A 16,920-nucleotide genomic window follows, 5' to 3' on the forward strand; every position below is an offset into this window, starting at 1 on the left:
CTGCTTCCTGGCTGAAAATTCCAGAGGAGCATCCCAGCAGCAAGGACCACAGGCCAGGCTGCAGCCACTACCCTGCCTCACGGCCTACACTACCTCCCAGAGAGAAGACCCCCCAGCGGTCACCTGGGGCCATCCTCACACCCCCCCAGTCCACTGGCCCCCCAAGTGCCCGCCGTAGCCCCCTACTCACGCAGGCCTCGGTCCTCGGCAGGGGCGCTGCTCTCCGCATCCTGGAGGTTCCAGGTGACTCTCTTCACCAGGGCTTTGGCCCGCAGCAAGGGGGTCTGCGAGGGGCCTTCCTCCTTTCCCACGGGCACCCCGCCCACAGCCTGGCTCCCCAGGGCGCTGGGCACTGAGCCGGCCCCAGCTGCATCCTGCTGGAGCAGGGGCTTCTCGTCGGGGCCCTGCGCCTGGGGCAGGGGCTGTGCGGCATCTTCGCCATGGATCAGGGACACCTCCCGTCGGATGACAGCCACGGCCAGGCTGGCGTCCTGCTGCTGGCTGGCGGGCGGCACGGCAGGGTTGGGTGGGAAGTCTCGCTCTGGGGAGGAGTCCGTGCTCTCCGGGGAGGGCGGGGAGCTCATGTCATCAAGCTGCATGAGGAAGACTTCGCTTGAAAAATCCTCAAAGATGTGCCCCGCCTCCACAGAGTCACCGTAATCAAGGTCCTCGGGCGGACACTCAGCTGGGACCTCCACAGCCACCTTGTGAGTCTCAGCCCCCGCCGGTGAGGCATCTGCTCCCACTGAGGCCGGTGGCCTGGCTGGCTGCTCCCTGTCAGGCTTCTGCTCCTCCTGGGGAGCAGCTGCCAACTTCCTCTCCGGGGAACGAGGCCTTGGCCGCTTCTCATGGGAACGAGGCCGCTGGTGCTCCCGGGACCTGTGCTCCGTGCTTGGCGACCTCGGTGACCTGGACCTCCGCTTCCTCCTCTCGTGGGAGCCCCACCTGATGCGGGGCCGCTCCCGGCTCCTCTCCCTCGGGTGCCGGTGTCTCCGGGCTCTGTCCAGGCTGCTGGCAGGTGAGCACTCCCTCCCCCGAGACCTGGACCCCGACCGCCTCCGCTTCCTTCTCCTGCTCTCCCTGCGTTCATGGGACGAGCTCCCCGGGCTGCCTGAGCGGGACCTGGACCTCCGCCGGCCGTGACCCCAGGAGTCCCTCTTCCTCCTCCTGCCCTCCTCCTTCGCCTTCTTCCGCTTAGCTCGCTCGTGGCTGCTGGAGTGGTCACTAGAAGACCTCCGGCCCCGGGACTTGGTCTGCTGCCTCTTGGGGTGGTCCTCCCCCACCGGTGGAGACACAGACCGTGAGCTCCTGTCCCCAGAGCGGGAGCCCGAGTGGGAGCCCGAGCGGGTCCTCCGGTGCTCCCTGGCAGAGGCCCGCTTCCTCTTGGCTTTCTTCCTGCCACGGGAGCTGGACGTGGAGCGGGAGCAAGACGGGGACCTGAGCTCCACGATTCTGTGGGTGGTTGTCTGTGGCGCGTCCGGGCTGGGTGGGGCCTCTGGCTCTGCCACAGTCACGCAGGTCACTGTCCGCTCCTCGGAGCCAAAGAAAGTACTGCAGGGTAGCTGGTCCTTGTCCTCCCACGGCTCGGATGGGGACGGCCTCTGCGCCCGGGAGGCCGAGCCCCGGCCCTCAGCAGCCCCCTGGCCCAGCCCCTCTCGCTCCAGGTCGGAGGCCTCCTCGGGAGCCCCCTCGCCCCGGAGCTCGAGCACACCGGAAGAAGGCCTCCTCGGGGGCTCGGGCTCGGCCCCGAAGACTGTCTCCACTGTGTAGGAGGTTACACAGCGCACAGTCTGCAATGTTGGGGCCTTTGGGCTGTTGATGGAGATGGTGCGAGTGATCTCGGAGGGTAGGAGGCCAGAGCCCAGGCGCTCGGGGCTGCTGCCGGCAGAACTGGAGTCGGAGCCTGTAGGGTCAAAAGGGTCGTAGATCTCACTCTTGAGCTGTTTGGTCTTCCTGATGGAGAAGAGGGGCGAGGGGTTCTCTTTCCTCTGCACCTTGTTGTCGACAGGCCGGAACGTGTTACAAAAGCCAGGGTTGGAGAGTCTTCCGGAATGCGCGGTGTTCCCAGGAATATTGATCCTGAAGCTCTCGAACGTCGAGCTGACACCCTTCCCCTTCGAGGGCCCCAGGGAGGCGGGGGACTGGGAGCCGCCCCCTGAGTGTGGCCGGGGCTCTTGTGGGCCCCTGCTGCTGGGCTCGCCCTCTGCTCGGGCACCATGGCCAGGCTGGCCGGGGCCCTCCCTGCCCGTGAGGCGGCTGATGCAGGAGCTGGGGATCTCGACGCGCTGCTCACTGGTGGGGGCCGCATCCGACCGTCTGCCGCCACAGTCCTCCCTTCTGACCTTTGGTATTCTGGGTAGCTCAGATATGTCAGGCCTCCTGGGAGCTGGCTTCAGGGCCTGGCCCAGCAGCGCGCCAGCCGGCGGCAAGTGAGAGCAGCTACCAGAGATCTTGGAGGGTGTGGCGCTGGCGGGCAGAGTGGGCCTGTCGCCATCACATCGGGGGTCGTCCCTCTGCTTTAGGCCAGGCCCACGCACGCCTGATGGGTTCTGAGCCTGACTTGACGGAGGGGTTACCGACGAGTCCAGTTTCACGGTCGCCCCTGTTGAGAGCACAGGGACACGGGAAGGTGCGGGCCCACTGCGACAGCTCAGCCCCATGCTCTGCAACCCGCTTCCCGCGCACGGGGCTCTAGGCTGCAGGCAGGCCCTGGGCCCAGGGTGCTTGCCCCCTTGCGATGAGCCGCCTGTGCTCTTGCCTGCGCTCCGCGGGAACGAAACAGGTGCTGAAAGACAAAAGGGTGAGTGGCCATCAGTCCCCACCGGCTCCTTTATGACACACAGTCCGTGGTTCGGCCCAGATCACAATGGCCTTCTCCTGCTTATTCCCGGGGTGCCTGGGTGGCTGTGTGTGTGTGGAGCATCTACTTTAGCTCGGGTCATGACCTCAAGCCCCCTGTTGGGCTCCCTGCTCAGCAGTGAGTGTGCTTCTGCTCTCCCTCCTCCCTGCCCCCTCTCCCTGCTCATATGTACATTCTCTCTCAAATAAATAAAATCTTAAGAAGAAAAGCTATAGGGACACCCGGGTGGCTCAGTGGTTGAGCGTCTGCCCTCGGCCCAGGGCATGGCCCTGCGGTCCTGGAATCAAGTCCCACATCGGGCTCCCTGCATGGGGCCTGCTTCTCCCTCTGTGTCTCTGCCTCTTTCTCTGTGTCTCATGAATGAATGAATAAAATCTTAAAAAAAAAAAAAAAAAGTAAACAAATGCCCATTTCCACTTGCTCTTTGAGCTAGACCTCTGAGCACCTGGGGGCAGCACTCAGGTCTCACCTGCAGGCAGTCTCACATGACACCGTGGGGGTTTTTACTTTCTCTTAGCCTCACAGCCGTGCCCTATGGCCATGCAAAACACCCCCGCCACTTACAGACGCTTGTCACAAAGGGGCACAGCCTGCCCGCCCTCCGTGTCAGGTCCGCCGGCGGGCGCAGGGACCTCACCATCACCTAAACCATCAGCCTGCAACCTCTGTTCAGAAAAGGACGGAAAACTAACAAAGAACTGAGAAAATCCTGCCCCTTCACGTACGTTTTGAGCAGAGGATTCATCTTAGCTCTGCAACGGTCTCATCCACCGCTTGCTCAGACACAAGGAGACCCAAAGGGTCACGTGACCCTCTCAGTTCCCAGAGCGCCAAGGCACAGAGGGCTCCCCGTGGACACTGCTGGCTCCGTGCAATGGCCACCTCACCTGCTCTCTTGGCGCTGAGAGAGCCGTCCCGATGGATGATGATGTCGGCGCCGTTCATCATGAGGAGGCTCTGGCCCGAAAGGATACTCCCCACCAGGTCAGGGACCGGGGCCTCGTCCACTTCTGGCTCAGGCGCCGCAGCAGGAACACTCCTCCTGTGGGTACAGACCCATGGCTGCCTCCCCATGCCCAGGACCCTCAAGCCAGGCAGGTGCACCCTCCCCCCCAGCTGCCACACGTGGAAGAGGCAGCCTGCCGGGGCCCTGCATGCAGAGGACATCAGACCCACCCAGCAGCTCTAAAAATGAAAAGAAAAGCAGGGTGTTTGGAGATGAAGTCATCCGATGCTTCTGGCCCCAAATGCCACCAACAGGCACCCTATTGACCAGTTCCATTGGTTTGTTTTGTTGGATGGGTGAACAGAAGAAAACAGTCCAGCCTGGGGCGGCAGCACGGACAGCAGCTCTGTGGCCAAGGTGGGCACATGGAGGTGGCCCAAGCACCTACGGCCACTGGCCCCCAGCTCAGCCCAGGCAGGCTCTGGCTGGCCATGCATCCTGGTGCCCTGGACTTCAGCACACGCCCCAGAACAGGCAGGGTGAACACGCAGGGTGCCAGGCCCATATGGAGCCCCGCTGGCTCCACCCCAGGACCATGGTCCCCGCCAGCACATACCTGGAGAGCCCCATGGCCACAGGCCTGGCCACGGGCCGGTGAGAACGCAGTGCTGACTGGGACAGAACCCTCCTCTTGGCGCTCAAAGGGGAAGCAGGGTTTGTAGACTGGTCCTCACTGCTGGAGAAAGCACAGAGCCCACAGGAACGGTGACCCCACAGTGGAGGCCCAGGGAGACCCCGGCCCCTCCTCAGCTCTACTCGGGGCAGCACTTGTGCCCTAGCCCAACACGGCTTCTACCCAAGCCTCTGAGTGGGCGCAGGGCAAGGGCGGGCGGATGTGCACAACAGGGCTTCTCCACGTTGGCAGGTGTGGAGAGTTCCCTCCTCACCCCACCTGAAGGAATCTGAAAAGGAGTCGAGTCCTTCCCCTCATTTTATAAATACAATATCTGAGGCCCACTGCCCATGAAGGAAGGAGGGAGGGAAGAAGGAAGGAGGGAGGGAAGGAAGGAAGGAGGGAGAGAAGGGGGGAAGAAAGGGGAGAGGGAGGGAAGGGGAGAGGAGGGAGGGGAGTCCCCCTGCAGGGCAGTCCCCGTTACCTGTCAAAGGGGTCCAGCTCATAAGGGTCTCCAAAGAGCGACAGAGAGGCCGCTCCGATGTCCGCACGCATCAGCCCCAGAGAGGGCTCCGCCGGCTTGTGCACAGAGGGGATGCAGCCTCCGCAGGCCGGACCCCGGAGGCCCAGTGTCCGTGCGATACGGGAGCGAGCTGTGGCTTCATTCTGAACCAAAGTCATAAAAGGAAAGGAATGATAAGAAAGACGGGACCTGAAGGCTCTAGAAACACGGCTGAGTAAATGCCACACCAGAGCCGCAGGGCTTGGCCTGTAGCAACGATGACACTCCACGGGTCCTTATACAGTCCAACATCCCCCCGCGCAGCACACCACCACCTGCAGGAACTTTTTGTTACCAGGTGGTCTGTTTTCTACAAAAATTCACAAGCAGCGAACAAACCATTCAAGGGATGACTGATTTGACAGGTGTTTTAAAAACCACCCGAGGGGCAGGGCTGAGGGGCACTCCCACATGTGTGCGCTCGGGGCCATAGTCCCTGGACACCCTGGCAGGGGAAATGGCGACACACAGCCAAGCCCAGGATCAGGCTCGGGCATGAAGGGTCCACACAGCGGGACGTGGCCAGTGTGCCACCCACACCCACGTGTGGCCACAGCTTTGGCTTCTTGTCCCTCCAGGAAGTCCGACTGAATGAACCACCAGAGCAGCTGTTCACATGCTCCATTTAGACACAGGGAGGGGTGCCTGCGTGGTTAGTGCCTGCGTCTTGGCTTCGGCCCAGGTCATGATCTTGGGGGTCCTGGGATCGAGCCCCACGTCGGGTTCTCTGCTTCTCCCTGTGCCTGTGTCCCTCCCCCTACTCCCGTGAGCTCTCACTCGCTCTCTCAAACAGAAATCCTTAAAAAAAACAAGACAAAACCTGAGTACAGGTTTCCGTAAGCGTACAGTACGTTCATCAGCCAACGGCAATGATCTGAGCGTGAATCCACGTACAGACGCAGCAAGCACCTGAATGACGGCCACAACGGAGCATCTTAGGTTTCGTGTACTAAAGTGATGTCAGCGTCCAGCCTGGTAGTTGCAGGGAGGACAATCCTTCAGAGCAGGGACACGCAGCGCAGGCTGCACGCACACAGAGGGGCCCGCTCTCAAAGCCTGCTTGTGAGGAACTAGAGGACAAGGAGCCCACGGGTGACCCACTCGAGTCACCTCGGCCAGGACAAGACTGGTCTGGCCGAAAACCCGGCCGCACACCCAGCCGGCGTTCCCCTCTCGAAGCCCCCAGCTCCCAGCGGCTCCACACTCCAGCTAACAATCCACTGGCCTCCCCAGCCAGCTGGTGGCCCCGGCCCTGCCGCCCTCACACCCCCTGGGCGGCCTGCCCTCTGTGCCCCACAGGGCCCACCCTGGGGTTCCAGGAGTTGTACACAAGCCCCGGGCCATCAAGCTGTTGGAAAGGTTCCTGGACGACCTCTTGGCTAGCCCCAGCTTTAATCTGTGCTGCAGAAATGTTCATTTTTCAGAAAGGTGGGTGTTTCTGAGTCCCAGCACCTGCTACGCACGGGAACGACAGCCATAGCAACAATGCCGTCCGAGCCTACCTTTGACTTGTTCCCCTTTCTCTTCTTCACGCGGCCCTGGCGTTTCTTAGACCTCGCCCCAGAGCTCCTGCTCTTCACAGATGACCTGGGCTGCGCTTTCCTTCTTCCTGATGCTTTCTTCCGTCTTCCTGCAAAGAGCACCCTAGGAGTCTGTGCTTCGCCGGGAACCGGAGGCCCCCGCCCCTGCACGTCCCACTCACGCACGTGCCGCACCCGCCGGGCCCTGGCGCGTAGACGGCTGTGCGTACTGGCCCGGGGTTTTACATGGAGAAATAAACCATCACCTAAAGCTCCGTGCTTCCCGTGGAGGAGCGAGAGAGGGCAGGCAGTGCAGAGGACACAGGGCGCCTCCGGAGGCCACGGATTACAGACCTGACCTCCGTAACTAGTAAACTAGTAAGTGTTTCACGTGGTCACGTAACAAAATTAAATAAAAAACAAACCGCGACAACCCAGAGTAAAATGAAACCACCGGCCCCAGGCCCGCGCCCTCTCGGTCTAACCACAGAGGAGCCCCCAGCAGAGGGGAAACGGCTGCTGCGCATCTCCAGGAACATGTCCCGAAGGGGGGGACGCACAAACCCCTGGGCTCAGAGACACGGGTGGCTCAAGGGGCTCCTCCTCCCAGGACGCTACCACAGCCCCTGGGCGCCCACAGGCACTTCAGCCTGGAAGGAGGGGTTCCACGGAGCCCCGGTGATCCACCCTCGGGACGCCATCGACACAACGCGTGTAGCAAAGTCCTCGAATTCCTAACCCCGCCAGAGCTCGGGAGCTCTGCACGAGGACTCGACTAGACGTAGTCCAAAGCCCCCGAGGCCTGGGCGGCAGCCAGCACAAGAGAAAAGCCTCCCCTTGCCCTGCCCGAGTCCCCGGGGCGCCGGCTCACAAGCAGGGAGACCAGCAGGTGCCGCACCCCCTCGCAGGCTGCAGGGCTGGGAGGGGCGCCCATGGCGACCTGGTTCCCTGCACAGCCAAGTCACACGGAGACACTTGCCAGGCACCGCCGCCAGCGCAACAGGGATCTCGTTCGGCTCTGGATTCAAATAAACTATTTCTAAAGATTCTATCACATTTATGACACATTTAGAACTTTCAACACTGAGAGGCTATCTCACGGCGCTCAGGAATTCCTATTCTCCTTGTCGGGGGCCGCGGGGGTACTGGGCTTAGGGGGAAGGGAGGAAGATCGCCTCCTTTAGAAACACATCGGAACACGCCGACAGGTGAAAGGACGCAGGCGCCAAGGACGGGCTTCGGACCAACGCGGGGCAGGGCGGGGTGGCAGCGAGGCCGGGCCAGGGCAGGGCGGCTGGGTGCAGATTCACTACTCGTTTCTCCCAGGCCTCCCAGGGTTGACAGGGGTCTGTAAAAACAATTAAAAATTCACTAGAAAAGCCAAAAAAGGGAATCCCTGGGTGGCTCAGCGGTTCAGCGCCTGCCTTCAGCCCAGGGCGTGACCCCGGGGTCCTGGGATCGAGTCCCACGTCGGGATCCCTGCATGGAGCCTGCTTCTCCCTCTGCCTGTGTCTCTCATAAAGAAATAAATTTTTTTTTTTTTTTTTTTAAAGAAAAACCAAAAGAACCTCAAACCAAACCAAAGCCCAAACCAAAAACCCCACCGGGCAAGATGAAGGCGTGACCGGGACAGAATGATGCTCAGCTGCCCGAGCACAGGTAACGGGTGCGGCCGGTCCTCGCTGGGTACATCTTAGGGACAAAAGGAAAACCTTCCGGTCCCACCTCGAACCACAGCACTGGCATCGCCTGAAGCGGATGGCCTGGGGCCGTCTCTGTGCGATGGAGGTGCAGTGAGCAGACACGTGCCAGCACGGAGACCTGGCACTCCTGAGCCGAGACGAGGGGAACAGTGTGAGAGACAGGAAGAAAGGCCCTTCTTATGCCCTTCACACCACATGGGACGGCCAACCAGCGGCAGAGAGCACGCACAGCACAGTCCCACGGACGGAGACATGGGCGCAGGCTGCCCGCGCCGGCACCCCACCAGCAACAGGGCCGGACGGCACCCAGGGCTCGGCAGCAGTGGCAGGGGATGCAGGGCACGGGGACCAGCACTGACCACTCCCGGTGCCGGGGGCCCCGCGGCTCTCGGGCCACTGGGGCAGACAGCCACGCAGCCTGAAGCATGCCTTGAGCCTCCGAGCCCACGGTGTGGTCTTCTCCGACGCCTGCCCGCAAGACCCTGGTACATCCACACCCCGAACATTCGCAGCCACCCAGTAACAGCCCAAACGACCCTCGAGGGAAACTGGAGCAGCAAATTGTGCTGTGCGCGTAACGCGGATATTCCTCAACGATACACGAAGTCCGTCCATCACAGAGACACAACCACAGAGTCCAAAACCACCGCGCTGAGCGGCAAACCCGCACATCCAAGGTCCTATGAATGTCTCACCACGTGAAGACTGAAAACAGGCGAAGCTAACATCCAGTGTGAAGAAGGATGGCGGCCGGGGGGCCAGGGGGCCGGGGCCAGGGTGCAGGCCAGGCGGGGCAAGCGTCATCGCCATTAAGCCTGGATCTGTACCGCTGTCGCTGTAACACCTCAGATCATCACCCACCAAACAGGCGAGCACAAGGCCACAGTGACCTCCCCGGGTCAGCGAGGGAGGGGCAGGGCCCCCCGAGGCAAGAGCATCTCCAGATGACGATCAGAGCTCCCGCCTCATGCTCCAGGCCGCCGCTGAGCTCGAGCGGGCACCTGTGTGAGCAACTGGACCCACGCCACCCCAGGCCTCTCCCCAGGAGGCACCCACGGACACGAGGCAAGGACGGGACATACAGGAACTAAGCCAGGAAAAGGACAAGTAAGCAGCCAATTCATCACCTGGACAGCACCCGCGCATAAAAGCCCAGAACCAGGGTCCTCCCGCCGCACTGCTGCGTGTAGAGGAAAAAAGGCAGTTTGGCCACAAAGTCTCACGGTCCCTAACCAAGGTCGGGGTGGCCGAGTCGCCCTGACGCGCCTGCAGGGCTGTGGCTGCAGAGACCTCAAGGCCTGCAGCAACGTTCACACGTGCACAGACCAGACCCGCGCGGCCCTTCTGACCCCTGAAAACACCAGCCTGCAGAACCTGCAGGGGCTCTGGGGTGAAGCTCCTGGGGGCCGAGCCACACCTGGGCTTACCTGTTCTCCTCCTGCGCTTGGGGGCCCGGGGCGTCACGGGGCGCTGGTACACGGCAGTGCTCAGACCCGCAGCGACCGCCTCGATGGTCTCATCCAGCAGAGAAGACATGAGGTACCGCGGGACATGCTGCATGGCAAGGAGGGTGCCGTTGGCGGGGCAGCGCCCCCCCCAGAGCCTTGAGGGACCCCACACTGGCCCCCACCAGGCCACCCATGGGGGCCAGATACCCTCGGGCTGCCAACAGGCTTAGCGGGTGTCCCCTTCTCGCTTCTCAAAGACAAACCGCAGCAGGCTTCCTGAGGGCGCTCAAGGCCTGGGAGGGCCCCCCAACAACACATTTAGGGCGGGTACGCGGAAGAGGGCCAGGCAGGCCGCGAGGAGCCAGCTGCAGGGCCAGGGCACCGTGCCGGTGCGGAGCAGGGCCACGCAGGGAGATGGACACGGGGTCCACGGGGTCCGAGCCCCCCAGCCAGGTGCTCCGTGCTCTGCACCTTCCCCTGGCGAGCGCCCTCCCAGCGCTGACAGCAGCCCGTGCTGCTACCGGAAGCAGCGCACGGGCGGTGCGGGCCCACGGGGGGCCGGCAGGCTGGTGTGGGGCAAGCTGGGCCCGGTTCCCTTCACAGCAGCCAGGACGTGGGGCTCGACCGCGCACACGGCTGCCCTCGCACACCGCCCCCTGCTGACCGCCCCCCTCCCCAGAGCCCCTGGGCGGCTCTACAGCTGGGCTGGCGGCCACAGCGCACCCACCTGGATCCTCCTGGCGGTGGAGATCCGATTCCGGTTCACGGTCGCGCGGACCCTCTCGCTCTGCCTCGTCCTGGCAATAGCTCGGGTCCTCCCTGCGTGCGGCCGAAGCCGGCTGGTGGTGGGCACCACGTCAGCCAAGAGCAGGGCCACCTCTTCCTCGCTCACAGGACCTGCATCTGCAAAGGACAAAGGTCCTGGACTGAGGAGCGCCCGCCACACCCACACAGCCTTACGGGGTCTCCCGCGAGAACTCTGCTGAGTGCTCCCTGCCTGGGACTGAGGTGGGCCTTACCGGCGTCGGCAGCAGCTCCAGGCGCAGCACATTCTGGACAGAACCACTCATCCACCGGTACCTCCTGGAGAGGAGGGTCTAAACACTCCATGTGGTACCTACGGGAGCCAGAGGGCACACACAGGGTCACTGTACGACCCAGGGCCACCGACGGCCATGCCCGTGGGTCACAGGAGCGTGACACACCTGGCTGCAGATTCGTGTCCCCAAGCCCAGGTGGAAGCCCGGACACCTGAAGTGGCTGCATTTGGAGATGGGATCGCTGGGGGCTGAGGTTACAAGAGGTCGTGAGGGTGGCGCCCTGACCCACGGAGTGGGGTCCTTAGGAGACGGAGGCACCCAGTGCTCCGTCTCCTGGCAGAGAAAAGGCCACGAGCACACAGCAGGAAGGCGCTGCTGGCAGCCCAGAGCGTCTCTCCAGACCTGACCCTGAGGACATGGCGTGGGCTCCGTGTGCATCACACGGGACACATCAGGCTCCAAGTGTTCCCACGTCCTTCCCACAGGGATGCTGGGCAGCTCTGCCCTCCAAAGGGGGCCCCACGGTCCCCGAAGCCTCCACGGGAGGTGTCCTACATGGAGGGACTGAGTTAGGTGGCCATGTGATCCAGGGCAGCTCTGTCCCGTGGGGGACTTGCAGCTGACCGTGGCAGATGTCCTGCACCTGGAGGCTTGTCTGTGGTTGGTTGAGACCTCGGTTTGTCCTTGCTCGCCCCCCGCCCCCCCATATCATTCAGCAGCCCCAAGAGTTTCAAATGCTGGCACCTCACACTTCACAATCCAGTCTGAGGAGCTAATACAGAAAGAAAGGCTTTGTCTGCTGAGTGAATGGAGGCGTGGCCTGACCACGGTCATCCAGTTCCTTCTATCCAACCTTCAAGGACAGCGGTTTAGAAGAGTCACTGCTGACGCGGGCTGCCCGTGCCAGCCTTCTCCAAGCTGGCCCAAACTTCTCCAGCCCAAGACCCGGACAAATCCCGGGCGACCTGAGCCCAGATTAAGAACCACGGACGGCTCACCACGCTGGACCGTGGGGATCCAGGGAGCCAGGACAGGTGGAAACCCTCACCACGTGACCCTCCCGCTGGGACCTCACATGAGAACAAGAATGGAAGTGAGGGCTGAGAGGTTCCTCCCGGAATGCAAGCCAGCAAGCCCAGGCCAGCATCAAGTCCTGGGCAGCACCCGCAGTGGACACCAGCCTCAGAAGCCACCCCACGTGCTTTTTCAGGGGTAGGATCAGTAACAGCGTTGCTTCTCACAAAGCATTTCAAGGCTCCGACATGGTCCACCCGGTTTTCTCCTCATGCCAAGCTCCAGGACCTCGAGTGGAGGCTGCTGGTGAGTCCACAGGCCAGGCCGCGTGGACTCACACTGACAGAGGGCCCCGCCACTGCAGCCGCCCAGAACCGCCCCCCCTGCCCGCCAGGACGCCACAGTGATGCGGCACCATGATGTCCTCGGAGGTTTCCCTAGTGACTGGACACCTTTACATTTAATTGCAAATTTTTTTTAAGCATCAGAGATAATGTGAACCTTGCTTCCTGTAAGTGAAGAGATCTGCTACACGTTTGTGTATCTACGGCCTTGTGCTTCCATCTCTAAAAGAACAACTGAGTCATTTCGTACTTGGTAACGACAGACAGCATCTCACAGGAGGATTTAGCAGGTGGCAAACGTTAAGTGTGAGGATGCTTGGAGACAGATCACTATGCTCATCCGTCTGAACGTTCTAGATTCATTAGGAGTTTTATGTACTTGAGTTATCTGCTAAATAACCCAAGCACGTAAGACATGTTGACACGTTACATTTATGAACACAGTTTAGGATAGTAAATAGAGTTGTGAGATATCCCTACGTGTCACCGCCAAGTTAGTAGGATTAAGAACAGACTGTGACGAAGGAGCTGAGCACCGTGGGCTTGATTCAGAAGCTGCAGGAAAACAACGAGGCCTAGTGAGCAGGAGTTCCAACAGCCTCACCTGGGCTCCCCGCTGCCTTCAAGGCCACCAGAAGGCACCCACGTCTGGCATCCAGCTGGGATCCCGGGCTGCAGAGGTGAGGCCAGCGACGAGGGCCACAGGCAGTCCCTCCTACCTCTAATGGCCTCTCCTGCAGCCTCCAGCTGTGCCAGGCCCACAGTGGCCACAAGCACGTGGAAAGGACTGGTTTTGCGTGAGCTGAGCTCTGAGTGCTGAGCTGCCCACTCGGCCCCAGGGCCTCACAAGACCATACTTCCTCAGCTTCCTGCTCACACACAGTCAAGTCAGTAAACGAGGCACAGGGCTGGCAAGAGCAGGGACTGGCCTCGAGGGTTCACAGGACACCCACGGCAGCCAGCCCTCTCCTGTCCTCACAGCAAGCAGTGAGCAGGGGGCAATCAGACACAGCTGGGACCCCTAACGGGAGCACCCACACACAAGCAGCCACTCGTGAGAAGGGAGCCTGGACAGACCGTGCGAGTGGAGGTGCCTAGGGAGGATAAACGCACAGCATGTGGCAATCGTTTGGGGAGCGAGCACGTGGCCAACTGAGCTCCACGCAGGAGGCACTGGGGAGGCAGGCCCTGGTCAGGGGTCAAAGCCTGGGCCAGTCTGCAACCGGGGGGCCTCTAGGGCCAGCTCTGGGCCACCAGGGGTCGAGACTGCTGGCCGCCTGCTGCTTCTCAGCCCAACCCTCAGAAGGGCTACCTACAAGACGAAGTTGCGGACCTGACAGCCCCATGGGCTCCTCCTACCACCACTCGTGTCTCTCAAGAGGCTGCCACAACCCCCTCAGCACGAGCTCACAGCAGAAAAACCCCCGAGAAAGGAAGAGTGATGCAAGGAGGCCGGGGAAAGGCTCCCAGGAGCCAGGGTCTGCTAGACACGGGTCACTTGGCCTCGTAGAAGGCGGGGTCCTGTACGTGACCTACGTCTGGGCTCCCGGCCCCCATTTCTCAGGTTCCCCTCGGCTCTTCTCCATCCTGTAGCCTTATGTGCACCTCTGCTAAGCAGTCTCAGAATCTCTGGGGGAAGAGCAGGGGTATAAGCGGTGGGAAGAGCCTGTGAGCCCTGCCGGCTACCAACCAGTGGCCTGGGACTCAGGTGCTCCCGACACAGGGGCCTGGCCTCAGCGGCCACAGCACACAGCGTGACGCACGGAGCAGCAGCCCTATGTGACGTCCTGCTGGTCAGGGATCGGGACAGCAGAAGCAGCTCCTCTGCTCCCGGAGCTGCTGTGAGGGGCCCCAGGCTCACCCGGCGTCGCAGCCGTCACAGAGGAGCAGACGGTCCTCCCGGTCACTCCGGCCGCACACCTCACAGAAGGTCGGGTCCTCCTCCTCCTCTTCTCCGGCTCTGGCATTCTCCACTGGAATCTGAGAGCAGAAAAGCCCTGCCGGTCACACAGCAAGTGGAGCCTGATCCCCAGAGTCAGCAATTCTGCTCACGCGTAGCGGACGGAACAGCTTCTCCCGTGGGAAGGCCCCAGAGCGGGCAGGTGGGGACCAGCCAGGACACGGTCACCGCAAACGGCAAGAGAGAAGCAGAATAAAAGCAGCAGGCCTTTATCCTCTTGAGAACTGTCCTAGGCCCCAGCAAGGGCAGGCAGACGCGCAGCAACACGGTGGCAGTCACGGGCACGCATGGAGCACGCCTTCCCCACGCAGGCTCGGAGGCGCGGGACTCTGGGCTTCCGTTTTCTGAGCCACCCCATGTGTGAGGGTCGTGGACACGCTCCCTTCACATGGGATGCCACCTCCGTCCTCCTCGCTGTGGCCACAGCCCGTCCCGCTCTCCCTCCACCGGTGTCAGCACTCATCCCACCCTTCTTCCAGAGCCCGGGGGGAGGGGTGGGGGGGGACTTAGGGTCCTCCCTAACCTGCTGCACTGCCTGTCACTCTCCGATGCTCTCCAGCTCTCCAGTTGGGCTAGCTCGTGTGCTCCCGGACTTTGCACCCCCATGCCTCTCGGCACACACAGGACGAGCTCAGCGTCCACATGCTCCTTTGGCAGAAGCTCCAGGTAAATGAAGGCTGCCTACGTGATGCGGGGACAGGCCCAGGTTCCAGGGAAGGAGAGCAGTGCGTCTGGGTCAGGGGCCAGAGTCAGCAAAGCCAGAGCTGCCACCTGCGCACAAACCTGAGCCAGCGCAGCACTGAGCCCACGAGAAACCTGCACGCCCAGCACCAAAGTCCCCATGCATCTACGGCCTTGGGCCCTTTGTAAATAAAACAGCGGGTCTACAGTTATAAGAGGCACGTCTAAGGCGTGTGTCCGAGTCTCCGTGATGCTCCTCCCTGACAACAGGAGACTCATATAGGCCCTTCGAGCTCTGCAAAGCACACAAGCAAATGCACGCACTGGAGAGCAAAGGGAGCTCCTCCTTCCCCGCCCTCTCACACATGACGGGGCCCAGCGCTGTCGGGGGTGTGGTCCCCGGGGAGCCCAGGCTCTACCCTCACCTTCCCTCTCCCCCGTGGCTGTGAGCCGGAGAAAAGACACGCGGGAGGTGGGAGGAGGAAGTCTGAGAAACTGCCTTCCCACCCAGAACCATCAACCCACTTCACCCTCATGCTGCAAACGACATTTTAGTGGGTTTCTAAAGCGCACTTAACCAAAATTTGCTCACTTTAGGAAAGCTAATCAGGGTAGCCCAGGTGGCTCAGCGGTTTAGCACCGCATTCAGCCCAGGATGTGATCCTGGAGACCCAGGATTGAGTCCCACATTGGCCTCCCTGCATGGAGCCTGCTTCTCCCTCTGTCTGTGTCTCTGCCTCTCTCTCTGTTTTTCATGAATGAATAAATAAAATCTTTAAAAATAAAAAAAGGAAAGCCAATCAACTCCTGAAAGCACCTTCTCCCATCAGACCTGGACCAATGTCAGGAGGCATGGGGGGCAGGGGCGCTTCTCCACAGCAGCCACACTTACCTTCTTCAGGATTTTACCACCAAACCGGGCTCGAATACAAATACATTTAAATATAGTTCGATCGACGGGACAGGAATTGGCATTCTGTAAGAAATTAAAATTGTATCAGGATCCCAGAGGATTTTCACCATTAATACCAGCCATACTCAAAGAATTCCCTCAAAAATCACGAACTTGTTTAACATTGATCATCAAATCTTCACTGCACACCTATGTGCCCTGTGCTAAGTCGCAGGGGCGAGGGAAGGAAAGCCAGCTGTGAGCCCACACACGTTACCCATCACTGCTGAATGCTCAACAAGCAGAAGAGTGGGGGTCCCAGGCCGGCCTCCAGCAGGGACAGCCCAGTCGCTGGCCATCGGGCCCCTCCTCTGCGGCCTGTGGGCAAAGCCTTTACCCGTGTTCCCACGCACAAGGCTGTTTGACATCTCTTTCCTAGTAAATTCTGGTATTTCCTTACACAGTGTGACTATGCATCAGATACACGTTCTGGATGCTTCTTATCAATATGGTTTGGATGCACGGAAGTTCCTTGTTTTAAAATACCTTTATCGGGTGTATCATACATATTCTTTTTAAATGTGTATTTCGATGAGCTCTGATAAATTTCATCCACGGAGTCACCACCCAAACCCTCAGCCCCCCCCCCCTCCCTCCAGGCTGTGTGCTTCCCTGGGGTCCCGGACATCCGTCCTCAGGACAGTGCTGTGGCTGCACACACTGCTGGGGACCAGCAGGCGGCCCGACGGTGGCCGGTTCATGTGCTGTTTCCAGCGTGGGTGGGTAAACAGGTTGCCTGCACACCCGAGGACAGTGGTGCAGACTGGTGTCTCCTTGCCAGCTCACGGCTACCAGTGCATGAGCCCCAGGGCTCACGAGTTACACTCTCTCCGATCTGAGAGGTACAGGGGCTCCCATCCTCCCACGGTCTCTGGTCTGACCTTCCGGCACCTGTGGCGAGACCTCACGGTGGAACCCACTCCCAACTCCTGCATGCGCTGCCCTTGTGTAAAGTCTCCTGGCAGCTGCTGCCCCGGGTTAGAGGTCTGTCCCCACAGCTGCCCCGCATTTTCTTCTGAAGGCTTCAGAGCACGGCTCGCTAACTTCCCATCTTGGCTCCAGGGGGCGCTCTGTGTGCGCTGTGAGCGGAGCCCTCCTCCCCATCCCACACTCGTTTACAGAGACCCGCTCTCCTCGTGAGATGCCACCTGCTGGCCGCCGTGGGTGACCGTGCTTTTCAGGTCCCCACATCTGGACGGATCCTGGCGTAGTCATAC

General features: G+C 61.1%; 1 protein-coding gene across 4 annotated transcripts in view; it reads right to left on the reverse strand.

Moving 5' to 3' along the window:
• PHRF1 (PHD and ring finger domains 1) overlaps positions 1 to 16,920 on the reverse strand; it is a 28,259-nt gene that overhangs the window by 1,627 nt on the left and 9,712 nt on the right. For 3 of the 4 annotated variants that reach the window (XM_077863691.1, XM_077863692.1, XM_077863693.1), the window contains 10 exons: positions 15,644 to 15,727; positions 13,972 to 14,090; positions 10,732 to 10,829; positions 10,440 to 10,615; positions 9,692 to 9,818; positions 6,544 to 6,671; positions 4,964 to 5,145; positions 4,423 to 4,542; positions 3,748 to 3,902; positions 191 to 2,785 (listed from right to left, as the gene is read on the reverse strand). In XM_077863691.1, the coding sequence (XP_077719817.1) occupies positions 191 to 2,785; positions 3,748 to 3,902; positions 4,423 to 4,542; positions 4,964 to 5,145; positions 6,544 to 6,671; positions 9,692 to 9,818; positions 10,440 to 10,615; positions 10,732 to 10,829; positions 13,972 to 14,090; positions 15,644 to 15,727 (3,784 nt within the window). The remainder of the gene's footprint in view (positions 1 to 190; positions 2,786 to 3,747; positions 3,903 to 4,422; positions 4,543 to 4,963; positions 5,146 to 6,543; positions 6,672 to 9,691; positions 9,819 to 10,439; positions 10,616 to 10,731; positions 10,830 to 13,971; positions 14,091 to 15,643; positions 15,728 to 16,920) is intronic. The other variant, XM_077863694.1, reaches the window with a different exon arrangement.

Source organism: Canis aureus, chromosome 21 (genome assembly GCF_053574225.1).
Source record: "Canis aureus isolate CA01 chromosome 21, VMU_Caureus_v.1.0, whole genome shotgun sequence".
Lineage (NCBI taxonomy): Eukaryota > Metazoa > Chordata > Mammalia > Carnivora > Canidae > Canis > Canis aureus.